Source organism: Heloderma suspectum, chromosome 4, assembly GCF_057233095.1.
Source record: "Heloderma suspectum isolate Gila_16-S chromosome 4, 16-S_ref, whole genome shotgun sequence".
NCBI classification, from domain to species: domain Eukaryota; kingdom Metazoa; phylum Chordata; class Lepidosauria; order Squamata; family Helodermatidae; genus Heloderma; species Heloderma suspectum.
This window is the reverse complement of record NC_139461.1, coordinates 256,417,803-256,435,339: the sequence shown is the minus strand read 5'-3', so window position 1 is coordinate 256,435,339 and position 17,537 is coordinate 256,417,803. Positions and strand designations below refer to the sequence as shown.

The 17,537-nt window shown below is 44.8% G+C and overlaps 1 protein-coding gene across 4 annotated transcripts in view; it reads right to left on the bottom strand.

Moving 5' to 3' along the window:
* Positions 1-15,404, bottom strand: part of CAMK1G (calcium/calmodulin dependent protein kinase IG) — a 77,668-nt gene extending 62,264 nt beyond the window's left edge. For 2 of the 4 annotated variants that reach the window (XM_084853406.1, XM_084853407.1), the window contains exons 1-2: positions 15,340-15,404; positions 3,077-3,180 (exon numbers count right to left, since the gene is read on the bottom strand). In XM_084853406.1, the coding sequence (XP_084709532.1) occupies positions 3,077-3,095 (19 nt within the window). In that variant the 5' untranslated portion in view covers positions 3,096-3,180; positions 15,340-15,404. The remainder of the gene's footprint in view (positions 1-3,076; positions 3,181-15,339) is intronic. The other 2 variants (XM_084853408.1, XM_084853409.1) reach the window with 1 other exon arrangement.
* Positions 15,405-17,537: the final 2,133 nt, after the last annotated feature.

The following is a 17,537-nucleotide window of genomic DNA, read 5'->3' as shown; positions in this document are numbered from 1 at the left end:
CCCACAGCACCACATCGGTTCGAATCAGCCCTTAAGTACAAGCAGACCCTCATATCAGCTTTCCCCAACCTGGTACCCTCCAGATGTGTGGGACTATGACTTCCAGGATCTGAAATTGTAGTCCAACATATATGGAGGGCACCAGGCTGCCTTACATGGTGAGCTGGAAACATACCAGGGAATTGTACTGCCTTGCATAGCAATAATTAGTGTGGTTAAAAAGAGATTCCTGGAAACAATATTAAACACAGGAACCTGGGAATGCTCCTGTTGTGTTCAAAAACTAACGAAATGGATTGAAAATGGGACAGGTATGGATGCTAAGAGCATTACTGTCCCCAGGGCTCAAACTTGCTCCATTTCTCACTTTTCAGGAGAAATGAAAGCCCTGGTTGAATTTGCCAAAGACCAAATTGGATCATTTGTTAAAAACATTATGAACAGACAGAAATCACTACAACAAAAAAAGAAGCAGCCAAAAGTTCACTTCTTGTGACAGGTAGTTAAGGTTTTCAATTCCCACTGAAACTGTATTTGCCACCTTTAATGAACAGGGTAACATGATTTTTGAGTCGCCCAGCATCAGGCCTCAAAGGTTAATTTAAGTGTAGTGAAAAAGAAATTGACTCAGCTACAAAAGAATGACAGCATCAGTCTGCCAACTCCTTAAAGGCCAAAATGTGTGTTGGCCTTTCTCTGCTGGCAAGTGTGTAAGCTCCCCTGTGAACTGTTAAGTCTTGGTAAAAGGTGGCTCGCCTCAGCTGTTATATGTGTGTGTGTGTGTATCGCAGGTGGACACATTTTAGCAGAGTTGCGGAATTCGAAATAGAAAACCTTCATTGTCAGTACTTGTTGGTGTATCATTTTATTCAGTATCATCTTTGATCTATGCAACCATCTGCACAAGAAACATTACAAAATGTAATGCTATACTGAGTCACACATTCACAGCAAAGTTTGCTGGCATTGATTCCCCCCACCCCGCCTGATAATCCAGAGATCTCGAACCTGGATATTATGGACAGAGCCCTACTCAAAAGGAAAACCCTACTCCTCTTGAAAATGGGTCACTTCATAGGAACTAGTATGCCCCAATAGGGGTCCACCAGGAGAAGAGCCTTCAGTGTGGTGGCCCCCTTTCTTCGGAATTCCTGCCCTTGGAGGTCAGGCAGGCACCAACACTGTGCTGTTTCCGGCGCCTCCTGAAAACAGCACTGTTCCAGGAGGCATTCCTTAATTGACCAGTCACAGTTTTTATTGGTATTCTGTTTTTTTTTTTTAAAATAGCATGATTTTAATCTGGTGTTTCAATCTTTTTATCCTTCTACTGTTTTCTCTCTTGTGTTCGCCACTCCAAAATCTGTTCTAGACATGGAACGGTATACAAATATCACAAATAAATAAATAAATAAATAAATAAATAAATAAGGCATTTCCTCAGTCAGGCAGAACCTCAGTCCTGGGAGGCAAATCCAGCCATCCAGGGTTCCCCAGTTGCCCCCCCCACACACACACCGATCCTTTGGTGGTTTCCTGGCTTTTGTGCAGTTTTTTCCCCATTCTAAAAAGTTGGGATGCCTCTCCTGAGGCTGAGTTTCTAGCAGAAGAGCTCTGAGCTAAAATAGCTTGGGATTTCTGGCCCCGCCCCTTTTGCCGTGGGCCCTCCCCACCACTGGAATTCGGCCCCCAAGAGCTTCTTTGAAATGGAATTTGGCCCTTGGGCTGAAAGAGGCTCAGTGCCCTGGCTTTACCTCCTCAAGCTGGCTGTCTCTCTGCCTGACCATACTCACACTGATGCCTGGAGTGCAGCACTGTAGCCAGGTCATTCACTTCAAGGTGAGGCCCTTGTATACATCTACAAATATCCAGCAGCTTGTTCTTCTCCAGGACCTTGCATGCAGCTGTGCTCTTGCTTTTATTGAAGTGGTGGCATGCAGGGTACTGGAGAAGACAGAACTTCTGGCTTTTCCAGGGGAAAGGCACAGAGACAGCCTGAATTTGGAGCAAATGGCCTGGCGACATTGCTACATGCACACTTGCAGCAGAACAACAGGGGCTAAGCGTGGTGGGACTCCATTGAAGGAGGGGAACACTATACTGCTAACCTTAAGGATGCTCCCTACCAGTTGGCTGTTCTATGCCCCCAAAGCGAGTAGGATTGCACCCAAAATCATTTTTGATTTTGTAAGCCAAGTTCTCACGTAAGGGCAAGCAACTGGACAAAATGGTCTTGACTGGTTGATATGATCATGTGACTTGTCATGTCTAGCCCCACTTCAGGAGGAAGGAAATTTTGAAGAGCACAAGGGCTGATTGACACCCCCATCTCAGAGGGGAAGCCATGTGATAACTTTCACACCATCGATGTTCAGTGTTCATGTGGTAATGTAGAAGTCATTCCCCAATCTGGTGCCCTCCAGATGGGCTGGACTACAACTCTCAGCATGCCCCTACGCTGGCTGGAGGATGTTGGTAGTTCAATACATTGGGAAGGGCATCAGGTTGGTGAAGGCAGTAATCTAGTATTATGAAAAGCCCCCCTGTCGTCACCACATTGGAAACAATTTGACAGGACCTTCGGAACATGGAGGGTGAAAGTCACTGGATGGTTCATTATGCTAAATGGTTTAATCAGCACCGAGCCAACACTCTGGATGTAATATTTTGTGCTCATTTGTTGGCTTTTAAGTACAGAAACTGTAACTTTCCAAAACATTTCTCTGGCACTGTCAACATTTTACATTAACAAATTAAAAAACTTGGTTTACACAGTGAAGAGCATTACTTTCCAGAACATTCTGGCAATACTTCCTGGTGACAAATTTAGGCCTGGTCTACATAAGACTGAAATAGCAGACAAGACCCACTGAGTTGATAGACTGCACTTGGGCTGTGGGGAGAGAACATTCTTTCAAATGCCAACTCCCCTTCGCTACTAGTAAAAACAAAACAATACAAGCACGTAGGGGATTAATGTTCTAGTCCAGTCTGTTCCCTGCATGCTAGTTTTCTACTTGCAGGAAATTAAAATGTTTTTAAAAATATGTAGGGGATTGTTCAAAAATGTAAAACCTACCTGAAGTTCTACAATCCATTCTACCGCTTCATTCTCTCCTCATTCTGCTTCATGTGGAGATAAGGTTGTCACGTATGCATCACCAAAAAAGAGGAAATGCATCACTAAAGAAAGAGGATAAGAGAAGACACAGATCTGGATAAAACTTGCATGTCCCAGTGTATATGTGTAGATGCAAATTTAGGAGGAATTGTTATCACTTTAAAAGAAATAGATCTCACCATAGCAAGGAAGAGCATGGCCAAGGAGCTGCATGGCTGCTCAGGCATACACAGTGGAGGCTGGTAGCTCCAATGTCAGTGGGGTGATGAATCTGCTCTGGGTTTCAGTCAGAACCAGCCAGAACTCTAAACGAACTATCCAAGGTGCAAAACTCCAGTCCCAAAATTGGTTCGGCACCTTGGATAGCTCCTTTAGGATTCTGACTGAAACCCAGCATGGATTCACTGTCCCACTGACATCGGAGCCACCAGCCTCCCCTGGTCATGCACATAACAGGTTGCTTTCTATTGATTCAGATGGTGGTGCAGCCAGGGCTGGACCTCGGGGATGAGGTCTGGGCCCTGCAGCCCAGGTGGCCCATGAATGACCACTCACAGAGTGGCAGATGGTGAGTTCAGCAGCAAACAGGCCAGAGATCAGGACCTGGACCACCATGGATATGCTGGGGCTAATGCTGGTTGCCCAGCATCCTTTCTTCCTTTAAAAGCAGCATTTTATAGTCAGGAGTTACTTGGCCAGGCATGTACATGGTGACAGACGCTAATTTTATTATTTTTACTTTTAAAAATATATTATCCTTTTCCTACCAGAAAATGGTGCTTATTCCTAAGTAAGGGTGCAATCCTATTGGGGTAGGCAGCTGCCTCCAAACTCAGAGGCGACCGCCTATGCAATGCAGGGCAGGAGAAGCATGGAGGGGATCGTTCCCTCCATGCTTCTCCTGCCCTGCATTTGCGGCTAGACAGCCAATTTCGGCTGTCTAGCCATGGGAAGGCGGAGCATGGGGGGCAGGCGGACGACGCATAGGGAGCATCGGAATGGCACTTCTGCCCTCCCTGCCCTGCCCCACCCCAAGGAACACCCTGTTTTCACCGCTCTGCGCTACTCTTATGAGCATGGAGCACGGGGCCAATCCGTGCTGCCTGTGAGGCAGTGCAGGAGGGGGTGGAGGTCATTTCTCAGGGAACTGACCTATGCTATGGCTGTTTAGCCGCTGACTAGCAGCCATAGGTTTGCGCCCTAAATGTGTTTCGCATCAGGGCAGCAGTAGCAAATTCCATTGTATTTCTGTAGTCATGACGATGCTGTGATTTAAGCAAGTTGAAAATGCAAAACTGTACATGCCGAGAGTATTTCTTTTTTAAACAGTGGGCAGTATCCAATGGGGTGCTGAGCCCCCGTCGATTCTGTTCCACAAGCGAGACCTGCCACTTGCGTAACAGAGATTTAGCGCTCCAGGGAGCAACCGGAAATGAATAGAAATGCTTGTTTCTGGAATGGGCAGGTCAGCAGAGCTTGCATAAGGGAAGTCCGCCGAGCTGTCCTGACCCAGAAATGGGTGTTGCTGGTTGTTTCAGGGCTTCCTATAGGAAGCATGAAATCCCCCTTGCGCAAGTGGTGAGTTCCACTCACGCAGTGGAATTGGTGGGAGGGGCCACTTGTGTGACAGCCCTGTTGGATGCTGCCTCGTGTTAGCAAAAACATTTTTTTAATCTAACGTATCAGGAACATAGAAGCAGTTGTAAAGCATGGAGTGGCAGTGGGTCATGGAGGGAAGAGAAATGTTAATTGTGTGCTTCATAAGTGAAGTAATACACATGGCTGTCTCAAGGGAGGACCTTGTAAGACCATTAAGTCCAGGTTCTAAAATTACCTCGATTCACACCATTGGTTCACATAGTCTAGTATGTCTGGTAGCAGCAATCAGGCCTTTCCGAATCCCAGCTTTGGTAGCTGAGATCCTTTAAGGGACAATGCCAGTGACTGTCCGTTATTGTCCAGAACCTTATTTAAGTGAAATCCATGCTCTATTGCTACCTACAGATTCTCCTCATATTTACTTGGACTATACCCCAAATAAATGTGCTTAGAATTGAAGTCTATGGTTGGAAAACCTTTGAAAACAGGCATATGCCTTATAGGAACATAGGAAGTTGCCTTATACTGAGGCAGACCATTGTTCCATCATGTGCGTTATTATTGACACTTACTGGAAGTGGCTTTCTAGGGTTTCAGGCAGGAGTTTTTCCTGCGCTACCTGGAGATGCCAGGGATCGAACATAGGACCTTCTGCATGCAAAGCCGGTGCTCTGCCACTGAGCTATAGCCCCTCCACTACCTCCATTCTTTATAAGTACTGTTACCCTCCCTGATACTTCAGGAAAAGTTGGGTAATAAATTGAAACAAACAATTTACAGTGTAAGATTTATACAGGGCATGAAGAGTAAAGTGTTATCATTCAGTTTGTAATTGACAATGAAGGACAACTGGGTGTAACTAATTTTTAAAATTACTTTCTGAAAATTGAACAACTCTGGGGGCTATAAATAAAATGCTCTCAGAAATTAGGTCATAGCTCAAGGCAATATATATATATTGTATGACCAGACACCCCACTAATGTATTTATCTCATGTTAATCTGTAGAATGTGGCTTCCAAATACAGCCCCCCTCTATTGGATAACGCTGGTGTGAAAAAGTGGAAAGGTTCAAATTTCACACAACCCCTACTTTGGAGTGGACTTTGCTTTTTTAATGACACAAAACAATGAAGGTAGGCAAATAGTGTCTCTCTGGAATCTACTGCCTGAAGTTAAGTTTCATTTCATTTCTTTGGTTCTTTGGAAATCTCCAAATGATGAAACAGGTTGGGCAATGGCTAGAGTGCCAGTGGCATAAGACTCAATGTGAGGCTGACCGAACACGCGTTAGGGCACGTAATCGCACCAACTGTGTGGCAGTGAGAGCTGCAAAGGCTTATTTCGCTGCCTCTATTGCATCCCCAAATAACTGTCCAGCAGAGCCTTTCCTGGTGGTAAAGGGATTATTAGCATTTACCCCAGCAAATTTGATGCTTCAGCTGTCACAGGCCTGCTCTGACAATTTTGCAAGGGATTTTGAAGACAAAATTGCTTGCCTTCATCATGATCTTAATGCTGCTTTTGGAACATGTCAAATGAGATGCCCAATGCACCATTTTGCCCCGTTTTGTGGGATCGATTTCATCTTCCGCGGTCCTTGCATGTCGATAAGACACTTGCAGCAGTTTGATGCATTACATATATTTTTGTTCCTTACTCATCATGGCTGATTCGAGCTAGCCAAGGGGGTTTGACTGATGGGATGGTCCATGCTGCCTTTAAGGAGGCAGTGGTATGACTATTCCTGAAAAAAATCCTCCTTGGATCTAGAGGTTTATAATGACTACCACCCAGTGGCAAATGCTCCCAGCAAGGTGCTTGAGAGTGTCCTGGCAACTCAACTACTGAGGATACTGATTATCTAGAGGATATCTACTGAGGACACTGATTATCTAGACCTATTCCAGTCTGGGTTCTGGCCCAGTTATGGGATGGAATTGACCTTGGTCACCCTGATGGATAGATAACCTTTGTCAGGACAGGACAGAGGGAGTGCAACTCTGCTACTCATATTTGATCTCTCAGTGGGTTTTGATACCACTGAACATGGTATCCTTCTGAATTGACTTTTTGGATTGGGGGCACTGTTTTACATGGTTCCACTTCTATCTACCAGGCAGGTTCCAGAAGACAGCCTTGGGGGACTGTATGTAGGCCCCATGGCAGTCTTGCTGTAGGGTGCTTCAAGGTGCCATCTTGTCTTGAATGCTATTTAATATTTATATGAAGCTAGTAGGTGTAGTCATTAGGGGGTTTGGGATGAGAAATAAACCCAACTCTATTTCTCCAATACATATGAATCAGGAGAGCCTGTGCCTGACCTAGATCAGTAGCTGAATGTACTGATGGGCTGGAAAAAAGCTGAATCATAAGGTGAACATGAATCCCAATAAAATGGAGGCACTGTGGGGTGAGTGGTTTCCAGGTCCAGGGATTGAGGGAATTATCAGCTCTAGATGGGGTTGCACTTCACCTGAAGAAACAAGTTCACAATTTGGGGGTGTTCCTGGATCCAATGCCCAAGTGACCTCCCTGCCTAGGCGTACCTTCTACCAGCTTAGGTTGGTATAGCAACTGTGCCCATTCCTGGAGAGGGATAGCCTGGCCACTGTTTTCCATGCACTGATAACCTCAAGATTTGATTACTGTAATGTGCTCTATATGAGGCTGCTCTTAGGGCTGGTTAGGAAGCTGGTACTAGTGCAGTTAGTAAGCGAGAGGTGGCCTGTGGCAAACCGGTTTTGTGGGATCGGTTCCAGCTTCTTCTCCTGATGAAGTGGACAAGGTGCTTTCATCTGTAAGGCCGACCACCTGCTTACTTGATCCTTGCCCATCTTGGCTCATTATCGGCTGCAGAGAGAGATTGGGTGAGGGGATCAGGGCGGTGGTGATCGCCTCCCTTGAGGAGGGAGTGATGCCATCAGCCCTCAGGGAGGCAGTGATAAGACCTCTCTTAAAGAAGCCCTCCTTGGATCCTCAAGTTCTGAACAACTTTCGCCCAGTCTCAAATCTGCCATTTTTGGGCAAGGTGATTGAGCGGGTGGTGGCAATGCAGTTGAAGGCACACTTGGAAGAAACTGATTATCTAGACCCATTTCAGTCGGGCTTCAGGCTTGGGCATGGGACAGAAATGGCCTTGGTCGCCTTGGTAGATGATATGAAGAGGGCTCTGGATAGGTGAATGCTCCTTCCTTGTTCACTTCGACCTCTTAGTGGCTTTTGATACTGTTGACCATGGTATCCTCCTGGACCACCTGGAGGGGTTGGGCATTGGAGACACCGTATTGCGGTGGTTCCGGTCCGTCCTCTCTAGCAGGTACCAGAGGGTAGCACTGGGAGAGGAGGTTTCGGACCCATGGCCACTCACTTGTGGGGTGCCACAGGGTTCAATCCTCTTCCTGATGCTATTTAACATCTATGTGAAGCAGCTGGGGGCTATCATCAGGAGGTTTGGGGTGCAGTGTCATCAATATGCGGATGACACGCAGCTCTACCTCTCATTCAAATCTTCACCAAGGTTGGCCGTAGAATCCCTGTCCAAATGTCTGGAGACGGTGAGTGGCTGGATGGGGAGGAATAAGCTGAAGCTCAACCCTGACAAGACCGAGGTACTTTTGGTGGGAGACAAGAGGAGGCTGGGGGATGTTGACCTGGTGTTGAATGGGGTATGGCTACCCTTGAAAGACCAGGTCCGCAGCCTGGGGGTCATTTTGGACTCCCAGCTGTCCATGGAGGCTCAGGTGTCAGCTGTGAGCTGGACAGCGCTGTATCAACTCCATCTGATACGGCGGCTGTGCCCCTTCCTTCCTGACCATCTGCTCCCATCGGTAGTACATGCCCTGGTCTCCTCTTGTTTAGACTACTGTAATGCGCTCTACATGGGGTTACCCTTGAAGATGGTTCAGAAGCTGCAGCTGGTACAGAACGCGGCGGCTCGCCTGATTAAAGGCAGCAGCCGGCGAGATCACATCACTCCAGTGCTGAAGGAGTTGCACTGGTTACCAGTTGTTTTCCGGGCCAAATTCAAGGTGTTGGTTTTGACCTTTAAAACCCTATATGGTTCCGGCCCAGCCTATCTTAAGGAGCGCCTCCAGCAACACCAGAAAGGCCACTTAACAAGATCAGCCTCGGATGGCCTTCTCTCTGTCCCATCAGCCAGGACAGCTAGACTGGTGGGGATGAGGGAGAGGGCCTTTTCTGTGGTGGCCCCCACTTTGTGGAACTCCCTCCCTAGGGAACTCCACCATGCCCCCTCTTTAATGAGCTTCCGTCATGCATTAAAAACATGGTTGTTCAGGCAGGCATTTGGGGTGGGTTAGGGTATTTTAGAAAACGTTTTTATTGTAGAATTTTATTGTTTTAAACTGTTTTATTATATGCTGTACATCACCCAGAGTGGCTGGGTGACCAGCCAGATGGGTGATTAATAAATTTAATAATAAATAAATAAAATAAAAATAAAGAATGAAGCAGTGAAGTTACTGACTGGGGTGCTTTACCACACACATATTATGCCTGTGCTAAGGATCTACAGTGGCTGCCAATCTGCTACCAAGCTAGGTCTAAGGTGTTGGTATTAGTATACAAACTCCTATACAACTCAGGACCAGATTACCTCAAGGAACATCTCCCCCTCTACCAACCTCCCAGGCCACTAGAATCTTCAGGGGACACCCTGTTGTCTGCCATGGCAGCAACATGGAAATGAGCCTTCTCTGTGGTGGTGCGTGACCTGTGGAATGATCTCCCATCTGTGATATGCTAGGTGTGTTTTAGGCATTTATTGAAAACATTACTTTTTACAGTGGCTTTCCCCAGTGTAAAAAGTCTCCAACATTGTTTCTAATATGGTACTATTTAGTGTATTGTATGTATGATATTCTTTTGTGAACAGCTTCAGGATTTGTGCAAATGAAAAGTGGTATATTGCTAATAAATAATAAATACATTTCAGGGTTTGATCATGCCTGTTCCAGATGCTCTTTTGACTTAATTTCTCTTTGTTCCAGAAATGGATGGGGAACCATATATTCTGTTCCTCTGAGGTCACTCATCACAGAACACTGACTGGTAGACACACAGCATAAAGCAAACATATATAGGCAGATCGCTCCTGCAGTCAGCATGCTTCACCTTGTGATCAGTAAGATCACATGGATACCATGTGAAAGTTAAGCTCCCCAAAGCCGGTTCGATTAAACCACTGAAATGCATGGCAAACACATGAGCAACAGAGACGCCACTGTGATCATCCAGTGTGAAATAGAGAAGGTGCGAAGCAAACAGATTATACTGAAGTGTAATTGGTGGTCTAGTGAGGAGGAGCCACGCTCGATGCATCATTATGAACCTTACAAATGTGGAATGAACACCTGATGGAATGTGATAGCAGGGCATTTGTGAGAATCTCCATTTCCAGTTCATCTCTGTCAACCATTTTACAAATGTGTGCTATGTTCCTTTATGCTGCTTGGCATCATTACGTCTCTCTGGGTGACTGAAAACAGAAAATAATTTTAAGGGAGTTCATAGAGACATTGACTTCTATGATGCACACACACATTCCTTTTGGTCCACTCTTGTTTCTGATCAAATAGCTTTTACAAATTATTGAAGTGCTACAAAAATCCACAGACAGAGATAGGAGTGGTGCCCATTCCTGGAGAGGGATAGCCTGTGTGGTGTAGTGGCTAGAGTGTTGGATTGGGAGCCAGGAGATCCGGGTTCTAGTCCCCACTCAGCCATGGAAGGTCACTGGGTGACTTTGGGCCAGTCACAGACTCTCAGCCCAACCTACCTCACAGGGTTGTTGTGAGGATAAAATGGAGAGGAGGAGGATAATGTAAGCTGCCTTGGGTTCCTTGCAAGAGGAAAAGAGGCGGGATATAATGTATTTTAATAAATACATTAAAAAAAAGGAGTGGAAGGACACTTTGGGGAATGATGCATCTATGATACCATTTTCAACTCGCTGGAAAAAGCTATAGTAGCCCTATGCAGACGTTCAAACTGGGTACAGTGAATACATGGTGATGTGGGAAAGCCTTTGCATTTTTAGTTGAGTGTCTCCATGAAATCTGCACATGTACAACTGAACATGCATAGAGCTTTATCTGCATGACTGGGAACCGTGCATTTCTCGAGTCCCTGACTGGGTGGAGAGAACCTGCCATACATACATGCTGTACATGCATAGTCCCTATGCAGAAAACTGAACACATATAGGTTGTGGCGAGGCCTTCGCTGTAACCCTGTTTTCCCCCTATATGTTGTACACAATTTGAACATCTTTATTGGCCAGAAAGGCAGAACGTACCAAGCTATTATTTGTGCGAATGCCTTTGCACCTAAAGCTTGCCAGTTCCTTCATTTCTTGATGTTTACTCCCAGTGCTTATTATCTCCTGCCTTCCATAAATTACTCCTCTCTCCTTTACCATGAATACAAAAGAATCAGATTTTAAAATGTTTTATTCCATTTGCCTGATCTACTGAGCCTTTGTGTGAAAACATTTTCAATACTCAGTAATAACAAAAAAGAATCTCCAATTGGTGACACCTTAAAATTCTAGATCTTTGTAAGAATTATGTCACAGAATTCTCTAGATTTCACTAACATTTGTTGTTGTTCAGTCGTTCAGTCATGTCTGACTCTTCGTGGCCCCATGGACCATAGCACGCCAGGCCTTCCTGTCCTGCGCTCTCTCCCGGAGCGTGCTCAAGTTCATATTCATTGCATCCGTGATGCTATCTAGCCATCTCATCCTCTGCCTTCCCCTTCTCCTTATGCCTTCAGTCTTTCCCAGCATCAGGGTCTTTTCCAGGGAGTTTTCTCTTCGCATTAGGTGGCCAAAATATTGGAGCTTCAGCTTCATTATCTGTCCTTCCAATGAGCACTCAGGGTTGATTTCCTTTAGGATGGACTGATTTGACCTCCTTGCAGTCCAGGGGACTCGTAAGAGTCTTCTCCAGCACCACAGTTCGAAAGCATCAATTCTTCGGCGCTCAGCCTTCCTTATAGTCCAGCTCTCACAGCCATACATTACTACTGGGAAAACCATAGCTTTGATTAGACGGACCTTTGTCGGCAAGGTGATGTCTCTGCTTCTTACTATGCTGTCTAGGTTGGCCATAGCTTTCCTCCCAAGGAGCAAGCGTCTTTTAATTTCATGGCTACAGTCACTGTCTGCGGTGATCTTGGAGCCCAAGAAAGTAAAATCTGTCACTGCTTCCATTTCTTCCCCTTCTATATGCCAGGAAGTGATGGGGCCAGATGCCATGATCTTCGTTTTTTTAATGTTGAGTTTCAAACCAGCTTTTGCACTCTCCTCTTTCACCCTCAACAAGAGGCTCTTTAGATCCTCTTCGCTTTCTGCCATTAGGGTGGTATTGTCTGCATATCGGAGGTTGTTGATAATTCTCCCAGCAATCTTAATTCCGACCTCTGATTCATCCAACCCGGCATTTCTCATGATGTACTCTGCATATAAGTTAAATAAGCAGGGTGACAATATGCAGCCTTGTCGTACTCCTTTCCCAATTTTGAACCAATCGGTTGTTCCATGTCTGGTTCTGACTGTTGCTTCTTGACCCTGGTACAGGTTTCTCAGGAGACAGGTAAGGTGGTCTGGTACTCCCATCACTTTAAGAATTTGCCACAGTTTGTTGTGATCCACACAATCAAAGGCTTTAGCATAGTCAATGAAGCAGAAATAGACATTTTTCTGGAATTCTCTTGCTTTCTCCATGATGCAGCGAATGTTGGCGATTTGATCTCTAGTTCCTTTGCCTCTTCTAAACCCAGCTTGTACTTCTGGTAGTTCTCGGTTCACATACTGCTGAAGCCTAGCTTCACTAACATACTTTTGGAATTTCTAGTTTTATTGGTATAGATGTTCTCTACCAATACTTGGCTTGCATGCAATCTGATCTCACTCAAGTTTTTTCAGAAGTAAATCTCACTGAGTTCACTGGGATTTACTCTCAAATAAGTGAATATAAAATTGCAGCCTTTCTAGGGGAAATAAGGCCCATGCAAATCAGTGGGGCTTACCTCGTACTAAACATACCAAGGCAGAAACCCCTTGCATACTTACCAGGAAGTAAGGCCCATTAAACTTTGTGGGAGGAAACATGCATAAGGCCGGGCTGAGAGACATTTATGTTTCTTCTTTCAATAAAACTCTTTAGAACTCGTCCCTTAATTAGTAGGCAAGAGTGTTGTACTTAGTTCATGAGCTTGTTGTCAGAATATTGTGTTTCCTCTTACAGTTTACCAAACAGTACAAGCTGTGCCCTCAGCTCATATTGCCTTTTGTGCTTGACTTTACTAACCCCTATCTGAGGGCTAGATTTTGATTCAAATTCGAACCGATTCTTTAAAGTTCACTCTGATAATTTTTCATGGAGATGGTAAACTGCAGCTTCTTTGCTTGTGATGTCAAGGTAACTTGGAGAGCAATCCTAGGCTTGTTTAGACAGGGAAAAGCCCTACAACTCCCAGCATGCCACAGCCGGCCATGCTGGCTGGGGCATGCTGGGCGTTGTAAGGCTTTTCCCTGTCTAAACATAGGATTGGGCCCTTAGCAGGTAGTGTGACAGCATATCAGTGGAGGGTGGTGGCTCCAATTTTGGTGGGGTTATATATGCATTCTGGCTTTTAGTCAGAACCAGCCAGAACTCTAAAGGAGCTATTCAAGATGCTGAACCCTAGCTCCCAAATTTACAGTTCTGGCTGGCTCAACTGAAGCCCAGGGTGGATTTATAGCTCCACGGAAATCGGAGTCACCAGCCTCTTCTGTTACACATAGTTACGATTATTCACATCATCTGCTTCAGACTCCCAGAGCAGCTTACAAAGACAGTCCTTTCCCACAGATTTACAGTCTAAAAGACATGACACAAAGGGAAAAGGGATTTGGAGGGAAGAGGAAAAAAAGCAGACTCAGCACTAGATTCTTACAGCACAATCTTTTATATGTCTACTCAGAAGTACCATTGAGTTTAGGTAAGCATGTATCGGACTGCAGCCTTAGTTTCAAAGTTCAGCAAATCATGGAGCTGGATCTAAGTACAATGGAAGGCATGCTGCTCCCTCTCAAAGCCTTAGCACTCATATAGGTATAATGGTTCTGGCCTATTTTACAAGGCTGTTGTATGAATTATTGATATATTGTAAATGGGGAAAAATAAAATGCTTAACAGTACTATACAAATTATTCTCTGGCATCTCAGAATGAAGGAACAAAACGTGAACTGAAAGAAAGGCACAGGAGACATAGGGGGGAAAACACTTGGAATATATCAAAGTTGAATACAAAAATAGATAAGCTATTATATATTTCATACCTCTTATCCAATCAAATGATCATAAAGCACAGAAGTGTCTACCCATTACTTAGAGTGTGTAAAGTTTGCTCTATAAAAAGAGAGAGAGAAAGAAATGCTCCCTAGAGAGCCCTAATGCAAGTAAAAAGCATCACACATCATTTTAATGTATTTTGCCACCCGACAACAACAACAGCATGCAGAGCTGCTGAATTGCTCTCTCTGTATTTCAGTCTGGTCTGGACATGTTTGTTTTGCAAAGAGAAAGAAGTTGCAATATTTAAGCCTAACCTTTGGGATATTCCATACTCTACCCAGAAGCCAAATAAATCTAAACAAGACTTGCTTTACTCTCTTTGATCCAGAGAATGATATGTCTCCAATTACAATCTAATAAGAGTTATGACCTTGCATAAATACTCCCCCCGCAAAAAAAATTGTTCAGCTTTCACATCTCACAGGGTCAACAGACACATTACAGCGTCTGCTACTGAAGGGATGTATTAGCAACTGCAGAAACGTGGGGATTTTCATTGAGAGGCTAAGTTAATATGAATAAGAAAACAAAAACATGCTTTTGTTTTCCTTCTTCTTCTTATAACCTCTACCTATAACCAGACGAAGAGAATGGTCTTACATAATCCAAACTATTTGCTTTAGAAAACAACCTAATTAGCTAACACACCACATAACATGAATCAAGTTGTTCTAGCAGTTGTAACCATATTTAAGACAACAGGTCAAGAAAGGAAACAAAATTTTGCCTCACTAATTACATGTTAGAAGGAAAACCATGAGCCAGTATAGTAGCCATCAAACTACACCAGCTTCTCTACACCTGGTGTCCTCCAAATGTGTTGGATGACCGGACTCATACTCCCCAGCCAGCATGACCTTTGCTGGCTGGGGAGAATGGGAGCTGTAATCCAACATGTCTGGAAGGCAATGGGCTGTGGAAGGGAGGACCACACTATTAATGCCAAAGGAATACATTTGCCTGGGATCAATGAAAAGGCTCTTCAAAATCACTTTTACTATTAATTTTCAAATTAAGATAAACCTTTGTGACACTATCCCCCCCCCCCATCCCATGCTTTAATTCTTCAGTATAAACTATCTGGTAAAGTATTACACTGGGCTACAAAATCTGCAAAGCTATATATCCATGATGAAAACATCACATCAAATCTAGCCCAAAAGAGCCGGGCGATAGACTGAACAGGATGCCATTGGCACTTTGGACAAAACAGGCACAGAACACAAATGCTTGTCAAGGAAATAGGATCAGCTTACCCCCAACACGCCAAACGAAGCAACTTCTGCTCTCCCACTCTCCTGCTCAGCTCCTACAGGTCTGCGGGGATTAAAGGCAGGCACAGTGCTAACAATAAACTGAGATTAAAGGGGAGGGATGCAGAAGGCTCCTTTCATGAGATAGTAGCTAGGCAGCTCTTAAAGGGGAGTTGAATGAACACTAGAATGCACTTCTCTATGGGTGTCTCTGAAACAGTAATGGAGGTGGAATTCACCCTTCCAGAACATCTGTCATTAGCATACTCCGAGCCACACAGCAACACTCATTAATGTATATTTCTGCGTGATTTAGCTGGTCCTTAGCATGGCACAATGCCCAACTTTCCTAAGAAGCTCATTGTCTTGGGGAGCTCCTTGTACTTCTTTGTGGGTCTGCTTTAGCTCAGCTGCTGTAGCAAGAGCAGTGGGGCAGCTAGAGCAGTGCCTGATGCTTATAGCTCTGCCTCATTTGCTACTGCTCTGCTGAACCCCCCCTCTGCACAACCAATGACCCATGTTCTGCCAGCGCACATCGTCAGAGGCTGCCCAAAGTACCTTGGGCTGAAGGGCTGTTGATGGTGTACCAGAAGTGCTGGGACAGAGAAGTCGGTTTTGAGGCTGAGGTCAGGTCCCAGCATAAAGGCACCACGATCATAGAACTGGGTGATAAAGAAGATGTTCATAGCGCATAAATTCCAAGGGATGTGAACACCACGTAGCCCACCCCAGTTTCAGCACAAACATCCTGCCCCGGACAAAGCTATGCAATTCATGATAAGGGATGCCCCAAATAATTGTAAGAAGTGAGCTGAAAAAGGGCAGAGTGGCCAGATAATTGTAGTGACACATATCTCATACATTCAGTGGTGAAGGCTAAATCCCCAGTGGTGCAGCAAGATAATTTCAGACCCTGGATTTAATGGTCTTTAGATAATCCTGGTCCGTATAATCAAAGCTATGGTTTTCCCAGTAGCAACGTATGGCTGTGAGAGCTGGACTATAAGGAAGGCTGAGCGCCGAAGAATTGATGCCTTCGAACTGTGGTGCTGGAGAAGACTCTTACGAGTCCCTTGGACTGCAAGGAGGTCAAATCAGTCCATCCTAAAGGAAATCAACCCTGACTGCTCATTGGAAGGACAGATACTGAAGCTGAAGCTCAAATATTTTGGCCACCTAATGCGAAGAGGAAACTCCCTGGAAAAGACCCTGATGCTGGGAAAGACTGAAGGCAAAAGGAGAAGGGGGCAGCAGAGAATGAGATGGCTAGATAGCATCACTGATGCAATGAATATGGACTTGAGCAGCTCCGGGAGAGAGCGCAGGACAGGAAGGCCTGGCGTGCTATGGTCCATGGGGTCACGAAGAGTCAGACACGACTGAACAACTGAACAACAAGATAATCCTGTGTATTATTTCAGTTGTGAAGTACACAACTAATATTTCTATTTTCTATTCTCTCCCCTCCCATCTCCACACATACACCACAACTATTCCATGCTTTACAACTGCTTCTATATTCGTGATACATTGGAGCAAAAAAAAAAGAAAAAAGGTGGAGCTACTCCCCTATTTGGAAACTAGGTTACTATGTCTGGGACTATTTAGCTTAGAAAAAAAACTGAGTAAGGGGGAAACATGATAGAAGTGGACAAAATTATGCATGGTGTGGAGACACTGGGCAGTGAGACATTTATGTCCCTCTCTTATAATACTAGAACGTGGTGTTATCCCATGAAGCTCAATGGTGGGGAGATTCAGGACAGATGAAGTAATTCTTCACATAGCACCTAGTTAAACTATAGAGTTTGCTACCACAAGATGTAGTGATGGCCACCAACTTGGATGGCTTTAAAAGGGGGCTAGACAAATTCATGGAGGATAAGGCTATCAATGGCTACTAGTCCTGATGGCTATCAGAGTATTGGAGGCAGTATGCCTCTGTACACCAGTTGCTGGGGAACAAGGGCAGGAGGGTGTTATTGCATTCATGGCCTGCTTGTGGGTTTCCCACGGCATCTGGTTGGCCATTGTGTGAAGAGAATGCTGGACTAATGGTCCCTTGATCTGATCCAGCATGGCTCTTCTTATGTTCTTAACAAAACATCCTGTATGCCAACCCTGGGTTTAAAAAAGAAAACAGAAATACTCTGAGCATGTGTAATTTCTTCTTTTAAATCATGGCACTGTCATGACTACAG